Raw genomic sequence first — 24487 nt, forward strand, 5'->3', positions numbered from 1 at the left:
AAATTTGTGACCGACTTTTGATCTCGCTTGATCCATCGAACTCATCTGTTTTTTTATTCGGTCTACAAAGTAGAGCAATGAAGAGGAACGAACATCGAACGATGCTCTTGGAGTATCAAGAATCTGTGAAGTAGATTTTCTCAACTGGCGAAAAGCGGGATGGGGCCGAGAACCGGGGAATCAGTCATTACTGTTCCCATCCTCCGGGAATGCACACGACGGCGTTGGTTGATGTATCCTTGCCAGCTGACGACCGTTGAGAATGTGGAAATATCGATTTTTCTCCCCAGTTTGCAATCTAACTTTCAATTGAGGTTGATTGAATAATATGGGATGATGAAGTTCGATATGTGTGTATAATGGCTTCATTCTCAATTTGGTTGGTGAAGGACTTGATTTCCATTTTTTATTTTCGCACAGTAAGGCGTTTATAATTCAATCTTTTATAATGGTAATCATACTTTGTTTACCCACATTGCATTATAATAGCGTAGTAACTTGCCAATAATATCTATAACGCGCTGTAACTATCTGTAGCTGATTACAATGTAGTTCTTCTAAATCTGTAAGATGCCAGTTATTCAATCAATTATATTTACTTCTAACGTAAGGCAAAGACTTGAATTATATTAATAAACATTTTATTTATCATCATATGACAATCGAGTAGTATAGGGTAGAATCGTTATATTATTGTTATTTATATTAGAGTTATTTTAACAAAATCAATCGAATGATTGCCGCCTATCATTTGATTTCGGAAATCTGATTTGGTCTCAAAATTGCATAAATTGAAACGAAACATAATTGCCGTAGGGCATAATGTACGTTGGGAATAATGGACGTTGGGCATAAGGAATAATAGCCGTTGGGCATAACGGACATTCGGCATAATGGACGTTATGCATCATTCTGCCTTCTTAATGTCATGGGCTGTTCTTCCTAACGTCCATTATGCCTAATGTACGTATGCCCAACGTCGTTATGCCTGACATACTTATGCCTAACGGGTATACAGTCAAACCTCCTTGAGTCAATATCCTGTAGGAACCTACGGAGGAACTCCTACACCCAACCAGCGGATGGCAGTTTTTAATACAGTTCTGCATAAGAACCTTACAGATACTGTATAATAGTTGGGCATATACAATTTCGGAAGATTTTAATACAATTGTTGTTTTGAAATAATACAGATTTGTATTATTTTAATACAATATCTGTATAAAAAGCTTACAGAATTGTATATGCCCAGATTTTATACAATAATTGTCAGATTTGTTTTTTGGGTGTAGAACAGCGGTACTCAACCTGGGGTAAATGTACCCCTGAAGGAACCTTCGCAGGGCCCAGGGGGTACCTCGGACAAAAATGCATAATGGCAAATATTAATCAAAACTTAATGATAAAGTTTTGATATTTTTTTTAACTTCAAGATTTTGTCTTGTACATAATATGCATGGCGACCAGTAACTCAAAGACTATTGAATCCTTCCCTCCCCAACCAACGCCGTAATGGATGAAAGGCTGTGGGAAAAAAGATCAAAAGAACATCACGATGAATGAACAAATATTAAAAATCTTTTATGCTATCTTCCTGATTGAAACAAAATGTTGAATGATAAGACTATGAATATGAATATGCCTCTGAACTAAAATTTAGTGTCTACACGTCCGGACGCCTCCATTTAAAATACATGGAGGTTTTTCCGAAAAGCTCTGTTGCTTCAAAAACCTTCTATTAAACTCCTTTTAAGAGGATCGAAGGATTTCTTCCAAGAGTTTGGGAAACCTACTTTCAAGAGGTTCAGAGATCTCAAAAGCATTTCTTTTAAAAGGTTCGGAAACCTTCTTTCAAGAAGCTAGGAAACCTCTTTTCAAAGTGGTTCGGAAGCCTCATTTTAAGAGGCCCGAAAGCCTCCTTTCAAGAGGCCCGAAAGCCTCCTTTCAAAAGGACCGGAAGCCTCCTTTCAAGAGGCCCGAAAGACTCCTTTCAATAGGCCCGGAAGCTTCGTTTCAAGAGGTCCGGAATTCTCCTTTCAAGAGGACCAGAAGCCTCCATTCAAGAGGCCCAATAGCCTCCTTTCGAGAGACCAAGAAGCCTCTTTTCAAGCGGCCCAGAAGCCTCCTTTCAAGAGGCCCCGAAGCCTTTTTTCAAGAGGCCCGGATGCTTCTCTTCAAGTGGTTCGTAATTCATCTTTCTTGTGGCTTGGAAGCCAACGTTCAAGAGGCTCAGAGGCATCCTTCCAAGATGCTTAGAAGTCTCGTTTTAGGTGGCTTGAAAGCCGCCTTCCAAGAGGCTCGGAAGCTTATTTCCAAGAGTTCGATTTAATGAAATTTCAGCCGACTTTTTGGAGAGACATAGGGGAACTGCTCCTGGAATTCATCTCATGGCTCCGGTATTCGTCCCATCAAAAACAAAGTAATAATGGAAACCAATTTAATTTGTTTCTTATTTTAGTATTTTTTCTTAGCAGTGAGCACGCATGTCGACAAAAAGAAGCAACGAAATTGCTCCTGTATTTCTTTGTTTCGCGATGAGATGAATATATGTTCAGTGAGATGGAGATCGGGACAGTTCCCCAGTATCCTGTTAATTTTCCTAAAATTTAAAAAAAGGGGTACCTATCAAGATATAGGTTGAGAATTGGCGTCCTAGAAGAATCTCCTGGAGGAACCTCTGGAGAAACTCTTGGAGGAAACTCTGAAGGAATCTTCGGATGAAATTCTGGAGAAACCTTCAGAGGAACTCTTGAAAGAACTCTTGGACGAACCTCCAGTGAAACTCCTGGAAGATCTCCTAGAGGAGCCTCTTGAAGGAACTCCTGGAGGAACTTTCTGAAGGAACACCTCGAGGAATCTCCTGGAGGAACGCCTGGAAAAGCCTCCTGGAGGAACGCCTGAAGGAATCTCCTGAAGGAACCTCCTAAAGGAACCTCCTGGAGGAGCCTCCTGGTGGAACCTCCTGAAGGATCCTCCTGGAGGAAGCTCTTGGAGGAGCCTCCTTCCTGCAGAAGCCTCCTGGAGGAACCTCCTTCCTGGAGAAGCCTCCTGGAGGAACCTCCTTCCTGGAGAAGCCTCCTGGAGGAACCTCCTTCCTGGAAGAGCCTCCTGGAGGAACCTCCTTCCTGGAGAAACCTCCTGGAGGAACCTCCTTCCTGGAGGAGCCTGCTGGAGGAACCTCCTTCCTGGAGGAGCCTCCTGGAGGAACCTCCTTCCTGGAGGAGCCTCCTTCCTGGAGGAGCCTCCTGAAGGAACCTCCTTCCTGGAGGAGCCTCCTGGAGGAGCCTCCTGGAGGAACCTCCTTCCTGGAGGAACCTCCTTCCGGGAGGAGCCTCCTAGAGGAACCTTCTTCCTGGAAGAGCCTCCTGGAGGAACCTCCTTCCTAGAGGAGCCTCCTGGACCTCCTTCCTGGAGAGTGGATGGAGGAACCTCCTTCCTGCTGGAGGAGCCCCTGGAGGAACCTCCTTCCTGAAAGAGCCTCCTGGAGGAACCTCCTTCCTGGAGAAGCCCTCTAGAAGAACCTCCTTCCTGGAGGAGCCCGCTGGATCAACCTCCTTTCTGGAAGAACCTCCTTCCTGGAGGAGCCCCCTGGAGGAACTTCCTGGAGGAGCCCCTGGAAGAACCTCCTTCCTGGAGGAGCCTCCTGGTGGAACCTCCTGGAGGAACCTCCTTCCTGAAAGAGCCTCCTGGAGGAACCTCCTTCCTGGAGGAGCCCCCTTGAGGAACCTCTTTTCTGGAGGAGCCCCTGGAGGAACCTCCTTCCTGAAGGAGCGTCTTGGAGGAACCTCCTTCCTGGATGAGCCTGGGAGGAACCTCCTCCCTTCCTGGAGGAACCTCCTTCCTGGAGAACCTCCTTCCTGGAGGAACCTCCTGGAGGAACCTCCTTCCTGGAGGAGCCCCTGGAGACCTCCTTCCTGGAGGAGCAAGAACCTCCTCCTGGACCTGGAGGAGCCCCTGGAGGAACCTCCTTCCTGGAGGAGCCCCCTGGAGGAGCCTCCTGGAGGAACCTCCTTCCTGGAGGAGCCTCCTGGAGGAACCTCCTTCCTGGAGGAGCCTCCTGGAGGAACCTCCTTCCTGGAGGAGCCTCCTGGAGGAACCTCCTTCCTGGAGGAGCCTCCTGGAGGAACCTCCTTCCTGGAGGAGCCTCCTGGAGGAACCTCCTTCCTGGAGGAGCCCCCTGGAGGAACCTCCTTCCTGGAGGAGCCTCCTGGAGGAACCTCCTTCCTGGAGGAGCCTCCTGGAGGAACCTCCTTCCTGGAGGAGCAGCCCCCTGGAGGAACCTCTTTCCTGGAGGAGCATCCTTTCTGGAGGTGCCCCCTGGAAGAACCTCCTTCCTGGAGGAGCTCCCTGGAGGAACCTCCTTCCTGGTGGAACCTCCTTCTTGGAGGAACCTTCTTCCTGGAGGAGCCCCCTAGAGGAACCTCCTTCCTGGAGGAGCCCCCTGGAGGAACCTCCTTCCTGGAGGAGCCCCCTGGAGGAACCTCCTTCCTGGAGGAGCCCCCTGGAGGAACCTCCTTCCTGGAGGAGCCCCCTGGAGGAACCTCCTTCCTGGAGGAGCCCCCTAGAGGAACCTCCTTCCTGGAGGAGCATCCTTTCTGGAAGAGCCCCCTGGAAGAACCTCCTTCCTGGAGGAGCCTCCTGGAGGAACCTCCTTCCTGGAGGAACCTCCTTCCTGGAGGAACCTCCTACCTGGTGGAAACTCCTTCCTGGAGGAACCTTCTTCCTGGAGGAGCCCCCTGTAGGAGCCCCCTAGAGGAACCTCCTTCCTGGAGGAGCATCCTTTCTGGAGGAGCCCCCTGGAGGAACCTCCTTCCTGGAGGACCATCCTTTCTGGAGGAGCCCCCTGGAAGAACCTCCTTCCTGAAGGAGCCCCCTGGAAGAACCTCCTTCCTGGAGGAGCCCCTGGAGGAACCTCCTTCCTGGAGGAGCCTCCTGGAGGAACCTCCTTCCTGGAGGAGCCTCCTGGAGGAACCTCCTTCCTGGAGGAGCCTCCTGGAGGAACCTCCTTCCTGGAGGAGCCTCCTGGAGGAACCTCCTTCCTCCTACCTCCTACCTCCTTCCTGGAGGAGCCTCCTGTAGGAACCTCCTTCCTGGAGGAGCCTCCTATAGGAACCTCCTTCCTGGAGGAGCCTCCTGGAGGAACCTCCTTCCTGGAGAAGCCTCCAGGAGGAACCTTCTTCCTGGAGGAGCCTGCTGGAGGAACCTCCTTCCTGGAGGAGCCTGCTGGAGGAACCTCCTTCCTTGAGGAACCTCCTTCCTGGAGGAGCCCTTTAGAGGAACCTCCTTTCTGGAGGAGCCCCCTGGAGGAACCTCCTTCCTGGAGGAGACTCCTAGAGGAACCTTCTTCCTGGAGCAGCCTCCTGGAGGAACCTCCTTCCTGGAGGAGCCTGCTGGAGGAACCTCATTCCTGGAGGACACCCCTAGAGGAACCTCTTTCCTGGAGGAGCCTCCTGGAGGAACCTTCTTCCTGGAGGAGCCTCCTGGAGGAACCTCCTTCCTGGAGGAACCTCCTTCCTGGAGGAGCCTCCTAGAGGAACCTTCTTCCTGGAAGAGCCTCCTGGAGGAACCTCCTTCCTAGAGGAGCCTCCTGGAGGAACCTCCTTCCTGGAGGAGCCCCCTGGAGGAACCTCCTTCCTGGAGGAGCCCCCTGGAGGAACCTCCTTCTTAGAGGAGCCCCCTGGAAGAACCTCCTTCCTGGAGGAACCCCCTGGAGGAGCCCCTTGGAGGAACCTCCTTCCTGGAGGAGCCCCCTGGAAGAACCTCCTTCCTGGAGGAGCCCCCTGGAAGAACCTCCTTCCTGGAGGAGCCTCCTGGAGGAGCCCCCTGGAGGAACCTCCTTCCTGGAGGAGCCCCCTGGAGGAACCTCCTTCCTGGAGGAGCCCCCTGGAGGAACCTCCTTCCTGGAGGAGCCCCCTGGAGGAACCTCCTTCCTGGAGGAGCGTCTTGGTGGAACCTCCTTCCTGGATGAGCCTCCTGGAGGAACCTCCTTCTTGGAGAACTTCCTGGAGGAACCTCCTTCCTGGAGGAGCCTCCTGGAGGAACCTCCTTCCAAGAGGAACCTCCTACCTGGAGGAGCATCCTTTCTGGAGCAGCCCCCTGGAGGAACCTCCTTCCTGGAGGAGCATCCTTTCTGGAGGAGCCCCCTGGAAGAACCTCCTTCCTGGAGGAGCCTCCTGGAGGAACCTCCTTCCTGGAGGAGCCCCCTGGAGGAACCTCCTTCCTGGAGGAGCCCCCTGGAGGAACCTCCTTCCTGGAGGAGCGTCCTGGTGGAACCTCCTTCCTGGATGAGCCTCCTGGAGGAACCTCCTTCTTGGAGAACCTCCTGGAGGAACCTCCTTCCTGGAGGAGCCTACTAGAGGAACCTCCTTCCAAGAGGAACCTCCTTCCTGGAGGAGCATCCTTTCTGGAGCAGCCCCTTGGAGGAACCTCCTTCCTGGAGGAGCATCCTTTCTAAAGGAGCCCCCTGGAAGAACCTCCTTCCTGGAGGAGCCCCCTGGAGGAACCTCCTTCCTGGAGGAGCATCCTTTCTGGAGCAGCCCCCTGGAGGAACCTCCTTCCTGGAGGAGCATCCTTTCTAAAGGAGCCCCCTGGAAGAACCTCCTTCCTGGAGGAGCCCCCTGGAGGAACCTCCTTCCTGGAGGAGCCCCTAGAGGAACCTCCTTCCTGGAGGAGCATCCTTTCTGGAGGAGCCCCCTGGAGGAACCTCCTTCCTGGAGGAGCATCCTTCCTGGAGGAGCCCCCTGGAGGAACCTCCTTCCTGGAGGAGCCCCCTGGAGGAACCTCCTTCCTGGAGGAGCCCCTTGGAGGAACCTCCTTCCTGGAGGAGCCCCCTGGAGGAACCTCCTCCCTGGAGGAGCCCCCTAGAAGAACCTCCTTCCTGGAGGAGCATCCTTTCTGGAGGAGCCCCCTGGAGGAACCTCCTTCCTGGAGGAGCATCCTTGCTGGAGGAGCCCCCTGGAAGAACCTCCTTCCTGGAGGAGCCCCCTGGAGGAACCTCCTTCCTGGAGGAGCCCCCTGGAGGAACCTCCTTCCTGGAGGAGCCCCCTGGAGGAACCTCCTTCCTGGAGGAGCCCCTAGAGGAACCTCCTTCCTGGAGGAGCATCCTTTCTGGAGGAGCCCCCTGGAGGAACCTCCTTCCTGGAGGAGCATCCTTCCTGGAGGAGCCCCCTGGAGGAACCTCCTTCCTGGAGGAGCCCCCTGGAGGAACCTCCTTCCTGGAGGAGCCCCTTGGAGGAACCTCCTTCCTGGAGGAGCCCCCTGGAGGAACCTCCTTCCTGGAGGAGCCCCCTAGAAGAACCTCCTTCCTGGAGGAGCATCCTTTCTGGAGGAGCCCCCTGGAGGAACCTCCTTCCTGGAGGAGCATCCTTTCTGGAGGAGCCCCCTGGAAGAACCTCCTTCCTGGAGGAGCCCCCTGGAGGAACCTCCTTCCTGGAGGAGCCCCCTGGAGGAACCTCCTTCCTGGAGGAGCCCCCTGGAGGAACCTCCTTCCTGGAGGAGCCCCCTGGAGGAACCTCCTTCCTGGAGGAGCCCCCTGGAGGAACCTCCTTCCTGGAGGAGCCCCTAGAGGAACCTCCTTCCTGGAGGAGCATCCTTTCTGGAGGAGCCCCCTGGAGGAACCTCCTTCCTGGAGGAGCATCCTTCCTGGAGGAGCCCCCTGGAAGAACCTCCTTCCTGGAGGAGCCCCCTGGAGGAACCTCCTTCCTGGAGGGGCCCCTTGGAGGAACCTCCTTCCTGGAGGAGTCCCCTGGAGGAACCTCCTTCCTGGAGGAGCCCCTAGAGGAACCTCCTTCCTGGAGGAGCATCCTTTCTGGAGGAGCCCCCTGGAGGAACCTCCTTCCTGGAGGAGCATCCTTCCTGGAGGAGCCCCCTGGAAGAACCTCCTTCCTGGAGGAGCCCCCTGGAGGAACCTCCTTCCTGGAGGAGCCCCCTGGAGGAACCTCCTTCCTGGAGGAGCCCCCTGGAGGAACCTCCTTCCTGGAGGAGCCCCCTGGAGGAACCTCCTTCCTGGAGGAGCCCCCTGGAGGAACCTCCTTCCTGGAGGAGCATCCTTTCTGGAGCAGCCCCCTGGAGGAACCTCCTTCCTGGAGGAGCATCCTTTCTAAAGGAGCCCCCTGGAAGAACCTCCTTCCTGGAGGAGCCCCCTGGAGGAACCTCCTTCCTGGAGGAGCCTCCTGGAGGAACCTCCTTCCTGGAGGAACCTCCTTCTTGGAGGAGCCCCCTGGAGGAACCTCCTTCCTGGAGGAGCCCCCTGGAGGAACCTCCTTCCTGGAGGAGCCCCCTGGAGGAACCTCCTTCCTGGAGGAGCCCCTTGGAGGAACCTCCTTCCTGGAGGAGCTCCCTGGAGGAACCTTCTTCCTGGAGGAGCCCCCTAGAAGAACCTCCTTCCTGGAGGAGCATCCTTTCTGGAGGAGCCCCCTGGAGGAACCTCCTTCCTGGAGGAGCCCCCTGGAGGAACCTCCTTCCTGGAGGGGCCCCTTGGAGGAACCTCCTTCCTGGAGGAGTCCCCTGGAGGAACCTCCTTCCTGGAGGAGCCCCCTAGAGGAACCTCCTTCCTGGAGGAGCATCCTTTCTGGAGCAGCCCCCTGGAGGAACCTCCTTCCTGGAGGAGCATCCTTCCTGGAGGAGCCCCCTGGAGGAACCTCCTTCCTGGAGGAGCCCCCTGGAGGAACCTCCTTCCTGGAGGAGCCCCTTGGAGGAACCTCCTTCCTGGAGGAGCCCCTTGGAGGAACCTCCTTCCTGGAGGAGCCCCCTGGAGGAACCTCCTTCCTGGAGGAGCCCCCTAGAAGAACCTCCTTCCTGTAGGAGCATCCTTTCTGGAGGAGCCCCCTGGAGGAACCTCCTTCCTGGAGGAGCATCCTTTCTGGAGGAGCCCCCTGGAAGAACCTCCTTCCTGGAGGAGCCCCCTGGAGGAACCTCCTTCCTGGAGGAGCCCCCTGGAGGAACCTCCTTCCTGGAGGAGCCCCCTGGAGGAACCTCCTTCCTGGAGGAGCCCCTAGAGGAACCTCCTTCCTGGAGGAGCATCCTTTCTGGAGGAGCCCCCTGGAGGAACCTCCTTCCTGGAGGAGCATCCTTCCTGGAGGAGCCCCCTGGAGGAACCTCCTTCCTGGAGGACCCCCCTGGAGGAACCTCCTTCCTGGAGGAGCCCCTTGGAGGAACCTCCTTCCTGGAGGAGCCCCCTGGAGGAACCTCCTTCCTGGAGGAGCCCCCTAGAAGAACCTCCTTCCTGGAGGAGCATCCTTTCTGGAGGAGCCCCCTGGAGGAACCTCCTTCCTGGAGGAGCATCCTTCCTGGAGGAGCCCCCTGGAAGAACCTCCTTCCTGGAGGAGCCCCCTGGAGGAACCTCCTTCCTGGAGGGGCCCCTTGGAGGAACCTCCTTCCTGGAGGAGTCCCCTGGAGGAACCTCCTTCCTGGAGGAGCCCCCTAGAGGAACCTCCTTCCTGGAGGAGCATCCTTTCTGGAGCAGCCCCCTGGAGGAACCTCCTTCCTGGAGGAGCATCCTTTCTAAAGGAGCCCCCTGGAAGAACCTCCTTCCTGGAGGAGCCCCCTGGAGGAACCTCCTTCCTGGAGGAGCCTCCTGGAGGAACCTCCTTCCTGGAGGAGCATCCTTTTTGGAGGAGCCCCCTGGAGGAACCTCCTTCCTGGAGGAGCCCCCTGGAGGAACCTCCTTCCTGGAGGAGCCCCCTGGAGGAACCTCCTTCCTGGAGGAGCCCCTTGGAGGAACCTCCTTCCTGGAGGAGCCCCCTGGAGGAACCTTCTTCCTGGAGGAGCCCCCTAGAAGAACCTCCTTCCTGGAGGAGCATCCTTTCTGGAGGAGCCCCCTGGAGGAACCTCCTTCCTGGAGGAGCCCCCTGGAGGAACCTCCTTCCTGGAGGGGCCCCTTGGAGGAACCTCCTTCCTGGAGAAGTCCCCTGGAGGAACCTCCTTCCTGGAGGAGCCCCCTAGAGGAACCTCCTTCCTGGAGGAGCATCCTTTCTGGAGGAGCCCCCTGGAGGAACCTCCTTCCTGGAGGACCATCCTTTCTGGAGGAGCCCCCTGGAAGAACCTCCTTCCTGAAGGAGCCCCCTGGAAGAACCTCCTTCCTGGAGGAGCCCCTGGAGGAACCTCCTTCCTGGAGGAGCCTCCTGGAGGAACCTCTTTCCTGGGGGAACCTCCTTCCTGGTGAAACCTCCTTCCTGGAGGAACCTTCTTCCTGGAGGAGCCCCCTAGAGGAACCTCCTTCCTGTAGGAGCCCCTTGGAGGAACCTCCTTCCTGGAGAAAACCTCCTTCTTGGAGGAGCCCCCTGGAGGAACTTTTTTCCTGGAGGAGCCCCCTGGAGGAACCTTCTTCCTTGAGGAGCCTCCTGGTGGAACCTCCTTCCTGGATGAGCCTCCTGTAGGAACCTCTTTCTTGGAGAACCTCCTGGAGGTAGAGGTGTGCGCCGGTCCGATATTCGTCGGCGGCGGCGTTTGTCAAAATTTTGGCCGGCGGCGGCGGTGTTTTCGGCGTCACGCCGAAAGCCATTTTAGCCGGCGGCGGCGGCGGCGTGAATTGGCGTGGCGATTTTTTCATTACGTTTTGCTAAGATTTTTTTTGCATTGTTTCGGGATATTTTCAAAAATTTTGAATTTCGCATGAAAAATCTAATGAACTTCTCCAGAAAAATCCATAATAAAAGTTTTTCCATAATTTGGAGAATATTTTCGAGCAATCTTTGTAACTACCAAGAAAAGGTATTTGTAATTCCCAAATAAAATTGATTGGAATTTCAGCAGAAAAATCGAATTTTCTCAGAAAACTCTTGATAATTGTAGGAGAGTGCGGTTGGTGGAATGGGTGTTTAACCGTTGGCTTTCTCAGTCTAGAATAATAAAGACGGCTAGCTTGGCATAGCCAACAATAAAAAAGGAAATTCTTAAGAATTTCCGCGGGAGACTTTCAAGAAAAAATCTCTGGAATGTTCACGAGAAGTTGTCCGTAAGTTTAACGGAAACTTCTTTAGAATTTCCGCAGAGTATTGTTCAAAATGTCTTCACGAAAAATTGTTCTAAAAATGTCTTCACGAAAAATTGTTCTTTGTATAGGCTGACCATACGTCCCGTATTTAACGGGACAGTCCCGTTTTTTAGACCTTTTTGTGCTGTCCCGTCGTAATCTAGAAAAACCTCAATTTGTCCCGTTTTTTCATTGATTCTTAAAAAAGCTCCAAAATTGTTTCAAACAAGTTCAATATTTTGGGCAGAAAACTAAAACTAAATATTATGTTGCTATTAAAAGAATGCTATCTATCCCGTTATGTATTTTTCATGGATCGACTTTTCTTAAGGTTTTTAACAGTTAATGACAACAGACTTTTTTTTTGCTTATTCCGAAGGCAATAAAATTTAGCAAATTTCATCAGTGGAACCGGTAACTTGGTTGGCAAGTGTATCCTGAAAAGCAGGTCACGCATCAACGTCAATAAAATGAAGCTTAGGGACAGACATTCTAATTTTCAGATTAAGATCATTTTCAATTTTTGCCTTTCTAGTACAACAAAGTTGAACCGAAAGGCTGTATCATTGCTCCAAAAAAACTTTTGATAGAAAGCACGGAGACCCTTAGGGTTATATACCGATCGACTCAGTTCGACGAACTGAGGTGATGTCTGTATGTGTGTATGTATCAATGCTAAATTATGCAAAATGATCGAAAAAAATGTGATCTATTCCCCTAAAGAATTTTTTTGACCTTTCTAATGTGTTTTTTTTTTCAATATATTTTATAACGCTTCATCACTGCTAGCTGGATTAATCTTCTTTTTTTAGCGAAAAAACTAATTCTATTTTGTACAAATCGTCAATCAAGTCTTTCTGAATAATTCTGAATATTTCAAAACCATCCATCCACTGTAAAAAACGAAGACAATAAAAAATAATTTAAAAATCAGCTGATCAAAATCTTAAACTCGATTTAAGATAAGCAGTTTCAAAACAAGGAAAAATTTCGCTTCCATATGTGTGGGCGGAATTTTTGGGATTCCGTTGTAAAAAAATTGGAATTTCGATCCGATTTAAAATACGATACGGTGGAAATCTCGAGAGTCCGTGCCATAAATCAGCCGAAAAATTAGCCAGGATTTGTTTTACTTTTCGCGACGAAATTGCATGAGTGCCGCCTTTTTGGAAGCACATGGGAACACAATCGATGGACAGATGAGGCTACTTTTAGCGTTATTAAAATCAATTTCGATCAAAAAGGACTGTGAATTGATTAGATTTGACATTTTTATTCACTTGCGCCAACCATATTCATGGAAATAATTAAAATTACATTTTTTTCTACTTAACATTATTTTTTCTTATCTCTCTAATGCCCAGACCGGCTTTAGGCAGCGTACTTTGACCATTTTTTGTTATTTTCAATGGTTCAGAATGGATTATTTTAGGTAACTCATTTTGCACTTACCGCATCAAAACAAAGTCGCTACTGTATATGTAGGTTAACATGCGAGAGGTTTTGAAGGAACTGTTCTACGGTGGCGCTATCTACTCGTTTCATAGCGGCGAATTTTGCTTTTTCATTAATTCATTAGAAAAGTTTTTAAATATTGGCCAGTAATAATATCCTTAATGCATGTTTAAGAGTATGTTAAAATAAAATTTCAGAATTCCATATTTTTTTAAATATTAAAAAATGTGTAATTTTTTGTTCCTTTGTGTTTTTGTCCGCACCCTTTTTCAGAGTGAAATACATTTAGTATAGTATTTTTCCTCAACTACTTAATACCACAGAGAACAGACATGGAGGCTCGAACAAAATTTCTTGCAAAACATGTGTAAAGAAACACACCGAACCTCAACGCCATCGACGTCGACATTGCAACTCATAATCTCATTTTGACAACACGATGGCGCTGGTATGCCCTTGCATGCATAACAACACTAGCGCACAGTGGCATTTTTTGATGACGCTAGCGCTGATTATGCACGGGATAACGGCGACATTCCAAAGTTATTTCAAAATGAACAGTAAAAAGTTATCACAACATGGCGAGTGTAGCTTCAACGTTTGTTCTCTGTGTTAATACAACAAAACGTTATGGTGGTGAATGATGCACCACGATGCACTCTAAAAAATTTCTCTAACATTTAGAAATTTAATTATAAAATAAAGCCCATAAATTTTGAAATTTCCACAGCTCTTGAATTTTGTCAAAAGGTTTTTTGACATGTCCCGTTTTCAAGTGCGTTTGTCCCGTTTTTTCACCGAAATAATCTGGTCAGCCTATCTTTGTACATTCTTTGTTCGATAACTGAAAGTAAATTAACTGCAATGCTTTTAACAGCATTTCGATAGTTACATCAGTTTTGCAGTTATCGGACAGCTGAGCTTCAAAACGATGTCAATGTCGATGATAGCTGCATCCAGCTTTCCACGCTCGGTTATGGCGGCTTGTCGGAGTGTAAAAATCAATCGGTCGCTGCACTGTTTGACACTAGCTGGGGGAAAACTACCTGTCGAAAAGGCATTTTTTCCCTTCCTATCACCGGCTTTCCTCCAACTAGTGTCAAACAGTACAGTGACCAATTGATTTGTATACATCGATAAGCCGCCATTACCGAGCGTGTAAAGCTGGATAGCACTGAACAATCAGGTGCACTTCTATTCTGACGCCGTCTGACAATTATTTGCCGTCTTGAATGCGTCGCAGTTATCGAACGCCATTGGCTAGCTGAAACGAAAACATGTTGCAGTTCTCGAACGACTAATGTATTGTCCATAAGAAATTGTTTGAAAATCCCATTGGCCGCAAGCGACACACGGCCGAACTGGTAATTTGGCCCAAATAGTCGTTTGCCCTAATAAGTCGTTTGGCCGAAAAGGTCATCAGCCCAAACATGCTGTTTGGCCGAAATGGTCGTTTGGCAGAATGGAATATTTGTTCGAAAATATAGTTTAGACCAACAGGATATACGGCCAAATGTCAATAACTGAACGGAAAATGAACTATTGAGAAATCGACTGTATATTTTTATTTCGATTTTAAGGACGGCTACGCAGTCTTGAATTATTGAAACAAGATGTTTATTTATCCGACGTTTCGACACGGGGATGGTGTCTTCATCACCGTATTTTTCCCCTGATGAAGACACCATCCCCGTGTCGAAACGTCGGATAAATAAACATCTTGTTTCAATAATTCAAGACTGCGTAGCCGTCCTTAAAATCGAAATGAACGGAAAATTTAATCCAAAATATCCATCGATTTGGCCTAATAACATTTACGTTGAAAAGGCTAATTGTCAAACGACTACTGAATGACATTTTTTACCAAACGGCATTTTTGGTAAAATATCTATATTCAGTCAAATGACTTTTCCATCCAAACGGCAAATTCAGCCAAATAGTTAGGGTAAACAACTTTTTACAAGTCTGCCATTGCTTTCGGCCAAACAATATTTTCGGTCAAACCAGTTTTGACCTGATAACAGTTTCCGTGAAACGTTCAGTTTTGCTAAATTGTATCTGATTAGATGTTTTTTGGCCTAAGGGCCAGTATCGACTTAAAAATAGAGAGGCCATGGGATTTTGTTCAATTGTCAATAGACAAAAAGACCATTTCGCCAAACAAATGGCCATTTCTGACCATATCACCCGTTCAGTACGAGGATCAGAAATTTGACTGTATTACCCGTTGGACCAAATGACTTTTTCGGCCAAATGGCCCATTTTGTCAAAAAACTATTTCTGCAAAAAGGCATTTTTGGCCAACAATCGTTTCGGCCGGACAACCTGGTAGGGCAAACGCCTTTTCGGCCAAATTGCCAGTTCGGCCGCCTGTCGCTTTCGGTCAATGCAACTTACCAAGAATTTCTAATCGAAATAGAAAGAATTATCTGAAGAAATCCAAAAAAAAATTCAAAAATTCCGAGCATTTTTTTGATGTTTTAAAGTTGGCTATGCCAAGCTAGCCGTTTAGTGATGAACTTCTCCCTGCGAAAAAATCACTCTTATAAGGGATAAAAAAACTAATCGTTTTATATAATCTAGATTAGGAAAGTCAACGTATAGCATTTTTTTACCAGTCATAATTTTCTGTGTGAATTTCAAAGAATACTTAACAGAAACTCAATAGGAACATTCCGTGGATATTCCGAACATTTTCCTACAGAAAGTTGAAACAACTTCTCGTAAAAAATCTGAAGGGATTCTCATGTGAATACCAAACAACTTTCCTTGATAAATCCAAAAAGCTCCTCTTGCTAATTCCAAAGAGTTCTCGATACTTGAAAGTAGTTTCCGTGAAAAATCTGAAAATAATTTTCGAATAACTGTTCTGGAAAAACTAGAAATCTTTCGATAAAATTTTGAGGCGAAAATCAAAAGATTCTCCCGTTATTGTCTTGAAAATATCCAAAATGACCAATTCAGCCGAACGACACTTTCGACCGAAAGTCCTTTTCGACCAAACGATTATTTCGGCCGAAGGACATAATCACGATTTTTTTTAGCCAAAGGAACTGTTCGACCAAATGACATTCGCGGCCAAATAACTTTAGGCTAGATATCCTAGTGAAGCCTGAAAACATAATGAGATCATATAGAAAACATATTTTGGTTTTGATATCAAATTGAGTCATAATTCGTTTTCAAATATGTATAAATCATTATGATTGATTGCATATTTTGATCTCATTTTGCTGTAGATTAGTAAATTGAATGATATGACATCAAACTGTGTACTTATTTTGTTATCGGAAACCAATATCAAAATTAGTTTTCGATTTGCTCTCATCGACAGCAGGAATAGTTAATGATTGAATGTCACAGTAAGATATTTCTGCTATTATGTTTTGTTATTTTAACCGTTAAAACGACCAAAAAGATATCAAATTGTAAACATAATCGATGATTTCAAAACATTTAAAAAAAGTTATCGGTTTGCTCGGGAAGGCTTCTACCAAATAGTCTTTTCGGTTAAACGACATATTCGGCCTAACAACTTTCAGCCTTGTGGCTTTCTCCCGAACGACTCTTTTCTGTTCAAAAATTCAATTTCAATTATATTTTTGTTTAATTTCAACGGGAACTCCTTCGCAATTTTCACGCTTAGTTTTTACGGAGAGCTTTTCAAAATTTCAACAAGATATTGTATGGAATTTTCATGGAAATAATTGGTATCTTCACGGAAAATTCTCTGGAGTTTCAACGTGATGTTGTAGAGATCTATCAGGAAATTATATGGAAATTGAACTGAATCTTTGGAGTTTCCACTGAAAATTTGAATCGGCGTGGAAAATTATAGATCAGCGGCGTGACAAATTTGAAACGGCGGCGCGCCGATGCAAAAATGTCGTCGGCGGCGGCGTGCCAAAAACTGTCGGCGTCGGCGGCGTGGCGCGGCGGCGCACACCTCTACCTGGAGGAACCTCCTTCCTGGAGGAGCCCCCTGGAGGAACCTCCTTCTTTGAGGAGCCCCCTGGAGGAACCTCCTTCCTGGAGGAGCCCCCTGAAGGAACTTCCTTCCTTGAGGAGCCTCCTGGTAGAACCTCTATCCTGGATGAGCCTCTTGGAGGAACCTCCTTCCTGGAGGAGCCTCCTGGAGGAACCTCCTTCCTGGAGGAGCCCCCTGGAAAAACCTCCTTCCTGGAGGAACCTCCTTCCTGTAGAAACCTCCTTCCTGGAGGAACCTCATTCCTGGAGGAACGTCCTTCCTGCAAGAGCCTCCTGGAAGAACCTTCTTCCTGGAGGAACCTCTTTCCTGGAGGAGCCTCCTGGAGGAACCTCCTTCCTGAAGGATTTTCAATAAAATTTGTTCCAGCTTAAATATCTGTTATCTGTGATTCCAAACTCCTCTTCCTCTTCCTCCTTTTATCATTGTTCGTTATATATTGAGAGCAAGCTCTGCAAATCCTGATCACGGTTGTCAACTGTATCGAATGAAGGATCACAGTGAACGATGCGATACAATATTTATCTACTTTTTTATTTATATGCAGCGATTGTCGGCGAAAGAAGTATTGGCTGAATACCGCCAGAAGTTCGACGAACGGAAAAATGCAATCAACGTTATCGACAACATCAACTATCTATGGGAGTCGATCCGTGGGGCGGTGAGCACAACAGCACGAGAAGTGATAGGCACTGACTGACTGGGCACTGTACAGAGGTTCGATGTGGAGTGTCAGAGATCGACAGACAAGAAGAACTTATGTTGGTGTCGCGTACTCGGTTGAACCAGGGGGAGAGGGCGGAGCACTGAAGCCCTACCCCGATATGTGCGACATCTGGATTTGGTTCTAAATTGTGAACAACAGTGCTAATTCTTTACCACCTTTTTGTTATGGCGAGGCAATTTTTATGCGGTATGCCTGAGATACCTGCTTGATTGATTATAGGGACTCGAAAAAGAATTTATTTGTAGTAACTAACCGAATATAAATAGGTTCCCATTAACGATTGCGCCCTACTACCGGTTCTAAGCTTCGATGCAGAGTACTCGAGCTTTGTTCGCCAGTGACAGGCGCATGGGTTGAACAGAGATCAGTACAAGGAAGCAAGAGCAGCCGGAAACCGAACACACCGCAAGAAGAGAAAACAATATGAAGAATATTAGAGAATGAAGCAATACGATACGTGGAGCTTTAATGAGACTGTCAATGGCGTGCCCTATACAGCATCATCTTCCGTCATGTGCAACGACCAAGAAGGGAATTTACTGTCAGATAAAACTGAAGTGGCTGCCAGGTGTAAGCAAGACTCCGAGACTTTGTCAAACAGTGGTGTGAGAGTGAGATATATTAGAAACTAGCAGACCCAACAAACTTCGTTTCGCCTAAAATTGATTTATTCTCTGGTTAATTCTCGAGTTATGAAGAAATTTTTGTTTCATTTGTATGGGAGCCCCCCTTTCCAAAGGAGGGAGGGGTCTCGAACCATCTTAAGGTGAATCGCGTTCGAATCCAATTTTAAAACTACATCACGCTTTCAGTGGCACATAACTCCCAATAGAATCGACAGACAACGGCCAAAACCACTTTTTCACCTTTGCTCAGTTGCAGCATGCACACAAAAAATGATTTTCAGATGTGCTAAATACCTATAAATTGACATTTGTGCGGCTAAAAACGCGAGGTGAGGGCTAGAACGGCCATTGTGGCAGCCATTTTTGGACTCTGTCGTGATTGTCCTTAATAACCTTCCACGGTCCCTAAAACCTCTTCATACAAATTTTCACGCTGATCGGTTCAGTAGTTTCGGAGTCTATAAGGTTCAGACAGACAGAAATTCATTTTTATGTATATAGATTGGGCAATCCACTTCCAGCGTGCATTGATGACAGATATGCAAATATTATCCGTATAATGGTTCGGTTGCCACTAGAGATGTCGCAAATTAATCGATTACTTCGATTAATCGATTCATCGTTGTGATAATCGATTAATTTTGAATCGATTATTACTCAATGATTAATCGATATAATAATCGAGAGGAATCGAGGGTAATCGATTAGTTACTAATCGATTAATCAGGATTTTACGACATCATAAGGATGTCGCTAATTAATTGATTACTTCGATTAATCGATTCATCGTTATGATAATCGATTGATTTTGAATCGATTACTATCCAACGATTAATCGATTCAATAATCGACAAGAATCGAGAATAATCGATTAGTTAATAATCGATTAATCGGGATTTCACGACATCTCTAGTTGCCACTACTGAATATCAGGCCATGACTTTGCATCTTTCCTTGTCGGTGACGAACGGAGTCACGCGCTCGATAAGACAGCGCACAAGCGATCAAACCTCGTTCGGCGGAACTGGGCCGCACAAGTGGTAATGACGGTGCATTGGTGAGCAGAATAAACATATGCGACGATGGACAATCTGTGGAGCCGCATACACTTTAGAAAAGCCATTTAAAAGCTAAAAACAATATGGCTTCAGCTCCCAGCTGAACTTCTGAAGCATGGCAGTGGGCAGCTTTATGAAGTTTTCCTCTTTATTGGGTATGGAAAAACCTGGAATTGCCTGCTAGTTGGTCGGACGGCCTCATTTGTCGACTCTTGAAGAAATGGCACAGACTGGCGCCAATTACCTTGGAATAACCCTCCTTAATTCGGTGTACAAAACTATTTCCCGTATTCTGTTCAACAGATTAAGACCGCTTGAAGAGTCCTTCTTCGGCGAATTCCAAGCAGGTCTTCGTGAGGACCGATCAACGCCGGATCACATGTTCAGCCTAACACAAATCCTTGATATATTCCGGGAGTACAACTCGTAAACACATCATCTGTTTATTGATTTCAAAGCAGCGTGCGATTCGGTGGAACGAAACGAATAATGGTAAAATATGGTTTTCCTACTCATTACGGGTGATTCGAGGAACGTTAGACGCATCGTAACCAACTTAAGTCCAATAGTCTGCGAACGAGTACGGAATTCGCTCTGATTGATTCCTCATTTCGAATTTTTATTTTCCACTATGACTTTCTCATAGAATATGCCAGAAAATGAAAGCAAACTTCATTTCCTCGAAGAGCTTCTCCAAAGTCAATTATGAAGGTACATATATCAGAGAGATAAACCTGGAGTTGTCAGATGTTAGTTGTCTGAATCCCAATACCACGCATAATGAAAGTGAAAGTCTCTGGTGGGTAAGAAGTTCAAATCGGTCTCAATAACTCGCTTCAAATTGTTTCTATAATGACAACGCCCTTGAAGAGGCATGCCTCCCCTTGTCGGCATCGTTCACTCTCGTTGTCACCATAATTGCCATTGGTCCCTTTTTCGCACGTTCATTCGCACTCATCTCTCTCCACGACACTCAACGGCACCAGCACATATCCCATTGACTTGAATTTAAATGTTCAATATTAGAGAAATACGTTCCTTAGAAAACTCTTAGTCTAGAAGTTTATTAACTTATTGGAGCCTAAACAGCATAATCCTCACATTCAAAGAAACACCAGAATTAATATTTTCTTTGTTTCTACTTTATGCATTACTTCATTGTCAATATTGAGATTGATTTTCTATTTCTCGAAAATTTCCACCTCATTATGGGCCTTTCATTTCGGTGCCGAAACCCATTACCCAGGACGATGCTTATATTTAGCATAACGTGTCCTCCTCAGACGGCATGGGATGGGACCTGATGCCGCACATAATAATGACTGGTAAGAGGGACTTATCCGTCGTGTGGTTCACAGCAAGCTCATTTCGGAAGGTCGTTTGCCATTCCAGTCTTTTATTCCGCAGTCATACTTTTGTAGAGAGTGGCACAGACAAACGACAAGCCTCTGATCTTTCTGTGTCATGATGCTTCCGTGATCGATCACGGAAGGGGAATCAATTTGCAACAGTGACATGGCAGAAGTGTGTTCTGCGTGGAGGATGTGGAACAAAATGGGTGATGTCTCATACGTCTCAGGATACTTATCTTTGACAATAATTCGGGCAATCCAATTGTTAAGCAAACATTGTTGAAAGAGACGCATTCTAACATAATTTGAAAAAGCAAATCTTGCAGCATCAACTATAAGAAAGGTTACTGTTAGTGGAATAAATGCATATACTTTAAAAAAAATACTATATATGGATTCTTGTGTATGTAATAATAAGGAAATTTGTATCAAGTGGAGGCTTCGGTAACATTGGCTCAAAGCTTGTTTTTGTTTTTACTACAGTGAAAAGAGATTGTTATCTTTATTGCAGAATGTCAATTAAATCATGCTGTATCATCTCAATTTTGATTCAAAGATGAAAAATCGCTTATGTATTGATTTTTCACTTTTGAAAAATTGGAAAATTGGTCAAAATTGGTAGTATCGAGCATGACTTAATTGACATTTTTCAAAAAGAAAATCAGATTTCTAACTCTTAAAAGCAAAAACACATCGTTCTATCACGATGTCATAGAAAATGTATTAGGGAAATCAGCACTGCAAAATGTAATATCTTAATAAACGTGCGCATTTTTTATAAGCTTTTTATACGCTTCCATAATTGTTACTGAGTTGTTGTCAGATATCAAATTACTTTGGAGCTTTTTAGTCGAATGCCTTAATTTGTCGAAAAAGTAAGGGCACTATTACTTGATTGTAACAGTAAGGCCGTTTTTAGTTACTCGTACTTAACTGGTACTTTCTCTGATACGAAAAAAAATTTAAATATCCGTATTTTTTGATTTCTGAAAATTCAATATTTTGCTTTATGGACAATTTTAATCTGTACATTCAAAGTTAATTGCCTATATGCCGGGTATTAAGCCACCCGGAGTGGAAATTAATTACTATGTCTGAAACTTGATTATGCATATGTACAACATGTGATAGATTTAGTTCGGAAAAGGTATTAGAGGGTAACCGCCCCTTCGGTGGGGTTTGATCCCACGACCCCAGTTCGCATGACAGGTGCTTTCCCTACTAAGCTACGAAGGACCTCCGTCGTCCACCGCAGCTTAGCGGGTACTGATGAAACCAAATTCCCAGCACCAGGTACCAGCCGATCTCTCGCAATACATTTTCAGAACTAACTCTCTCAAATGTATTTTTGTACACATCATGTCAACCAAGTAGGATGAGTATTTAGTATTGTCCGGCTCCTACACACTTGCTTCATCAGCAACGGCGCTCAATGAAGTAGGGTTGTGTGAGGTTGTGCCAGTTTGGTCGTCAGATCCCAACACGACCACACAAGCGAAGAGAGATCGCCACTCGAGATCAGTACATTCAAAGTTAATTGCCTATATGCCGGGTATTAAGCCACACTATTATTGTCTTATCAATTATGAATAGGATCAATCTTATCAATTATGAATAATGAAGACATAACTATATTGCAAAAAAAAAAATTCTACTTTCATTGAACAAATGTAGCTCAATATTTTATTTATTTCTATTCGTTTTCAGTGGACACTCGAAATCGATGGCTGCCGGACGACTGGAGAACGTCACCCAAACTATTTCTAGGATATTGGAAGGATACGACATTCGGTTACGGCCAAATTTTGGCGGTAAGTATTCTATCATTCAATTCATGTCATGAATCAAGCAAATATTTACCGAGTTGCATTGTGGATGGTTTGAGATTTGATGTAACGAATTTCTACTAATTATTGCTGGTATATATTATGCTGCTGTTTGGTAAAAGAAGATTGTCGCTGTCGCTGCTGGCGAAACATATTTTCTCAACGAAGAAAAATCAGTACATTTTGACAGTTTTGTACCCAACATGTTTGGGAACGAGGACAAAGGGTACTGCAGCAACAATCGTTCTCTATGGTTTATTACCTATATTTTTGGTACAGGTGTTACTAAGCTACGAATGACTTTCGTCGTCCTCCGCAACTTAGCGGTTGCTGATGAGACCAAATTCGAGTTTCAGAGATACTAATAATTGGTTTATAGGGGAAGGGGGGGGCAATATGCCCTAGCTAAGCAAACACTGCTTTATTGTCTTATTTGTAACGCTATTCATGGGTATTTTTACATTATGCAACAATTGAACAAGATAGATAGTTGATGCCATTCAAAAATTGTCAAGAATCTCAATCATATTAATAATATTCACATTTCAAAAAAGTGGTGATATTCTGTTGCCGGAAAACTCATGAGGCAAAACGCCTTTTAGCTGGCAGCTCCTAGGGAACAAAGCACCACGCGTCGGCGGATCAGCACTCTGGTATGGATAGTGCGTGGAGACGCAAGTACATTGTAGGTTAGTGCCGCTAGGGCGTTTTGCCTCGCCAAAATGTTAGATGTTTCTTCAAAATGTGGAAATTTTCGGTTTTTCCGACCTTCCCATACACTATTTTGGAACTTTTTTCGCCTAACCTACATAATTTTATATCTAGTTTTGTTACGGCCATCTAAATGACGGTAAATGTGACGGAAACCACAAAAGGCGTGGTATGCTTTTTGGGGCCTCTTCCCCTACCCGGAATATAGGCAATCAACTTTGATTATCTATATACATAAAAATGAATTTCTGTCTGTCTGAACCTTATAGACTCCGAAGCTACTGAACCGATCGGCGTGAAAATTTGTATGTAGCGGTTTCTGGGGCCGGGGAAGGTTCTTAAGATGGTTCGAGACCCCTCCCCCTTCTGGAAAGGGAGGCTCCCATACAAATGAAACAGAAATTTCTGCAACGCGCGAAATCTAATTAGAGAATAAATCAATTTTAGGCGAAACAAAGTTCGTCGGGTCTGCTAGTAGTAAAATATTATTAGAATCTCAATCAATGAGTACCGAGGATAGAATTAACTGAAAACTATTCCTAAAAAGTGGGAATTTTCCATTTAAAATGAAGAGCATTGTTGGGTTAATTTAGTTGGAATGTGGATGAATAAAAGTCATTAGGAAAGATATTCGTACTATTGGTACTTTAAAGCCAGCTAGCCTGACGGTGGTTTAAAATGCCAGCCAATTTGTTGATTTTATTTCGAAAATTCCAAGATTACATCATTGTGATGTAATGCATACTGCTCCTTGAATGCATACCATGTACGATAATCATAAACAATCGAAAACATAGAAAAAGAGCGCAAATTGTTTTGTTTCTCATTTTTGTGATTTTTTCCTGCAGTGAGCATGCCAAAATTGTTTTGCGAATGGTTTTTATACAGGAGAATTTTATAAATAGTGGAACAAATACCCTAGGTAGGGATCTCAAAAAAGCTCACCAGTTTTCATCCTTCGAATAGGTGGAGACGCATGATACAACAACTTTTAATAATTGATTATAGTTCGACTGGGGTTTAAAATCAGGCGCTTTTAGCCACTTTTTTGATTTTCTTGTTTCTAATTTTATAGTTAGTAATCGTTAGAGGAAAGTTGAAAAAATAAAGATTCGATTCATCGAATAAATTTTTTTTATCAAATAGATCAATTCAAAAACAGGTTATGTCGAAGCTCAGTTGTCTGTATGTGAGGAATTTGACGAGCAGATCAGTAAGCTTCGAGATCATATCATAACTAAATTTACAAAACGACTTATGTGTTATCTGTTTTTGTTAACAAAGACTCGATTTTTTTTAAAAACTAGTCAAATTTGTAGTGAGCTCAACATAAAATCGAATATGGCTAAGTTTGCGAGATATAAAACAAGGCTGCTATGTGTATTTTTTTTTATTTGAAAGAAATATCTAGTAATTTGGCCGTTCTAATCTGAACACTTTTTAATTTGAGCTCCGTTTATCTGTAAATCGTTCAAACTATAATCGAGCACGGAGCACGAAATCAAACAAAACAGGAAAAAAGTACACTAGAAATGAGTTATATATCAAGAAGTTACTAGAAGTTTAAATTAAAAATGAACTCAGATAATTTGTATGATGTATCGCTCAAACCAGTCTTGCAAAACCATTCTTGACCATCACCAGATGATCAGAAGTTGTTCGACCAACCATTTGACAGTTGACGGCTCGGTTGGAAAAAATTAAAACGGTTTGATTTTGGTTTGAGTTGGCGGGGCGGAGTCAAAGTTCGCCGTTTGAGAATTTGTTGTGAAGTT

General features: G+C 45.8%; 2 protein-coding genes across 3 annotated transcripts in view; one reads left to right on the plus strand and one right to left on the minus strand.

Moving 5' to 3' along the window:
- LOC134207731 (gamma-aminobutyric acid receptor subunit alpha-6) overlaps positions 1–24487 on the minus strand; it is a 642164-nt gene that overhangs the window by 239019 nt on the left and 378658 nt on the right. The window lies entirely within an intron of this gene.
- Positions 1–24487, plus strand: part of LOC134207728 (gamma-aminobutyric acid receptor subunit beta-like) — a 118706-nt gene that overhangs the window by 48596 nt on the left and 45623 nt on the right. The window contains exon 3 of the mRNA XM_062683576.1: positions 21883–21986. Coding sequence (XP_062539560.1) covers positions 21883–21986 — 104 coding nt within the window. The remainder of the gene's footprint in view (positions 1–21882; positions 21987–24487) is intronic.

The sequence above is a fragment of the Armigeres subalbatus genome, chromosome 1 (assembly GCF_024139115.2).
Source record: "Armigeres subalbatus isolate Guangzhou_Male chromosome 1, GZ_Asu_2, whole genome shotgun sequence".
In the NCBI taxonomy this organism is placed as follows: Eukaryota; Metazoa; Arthropoda; class Insecta; order Diptera; family Culicidae; genus Armigeres; species Armigeres subalbatus.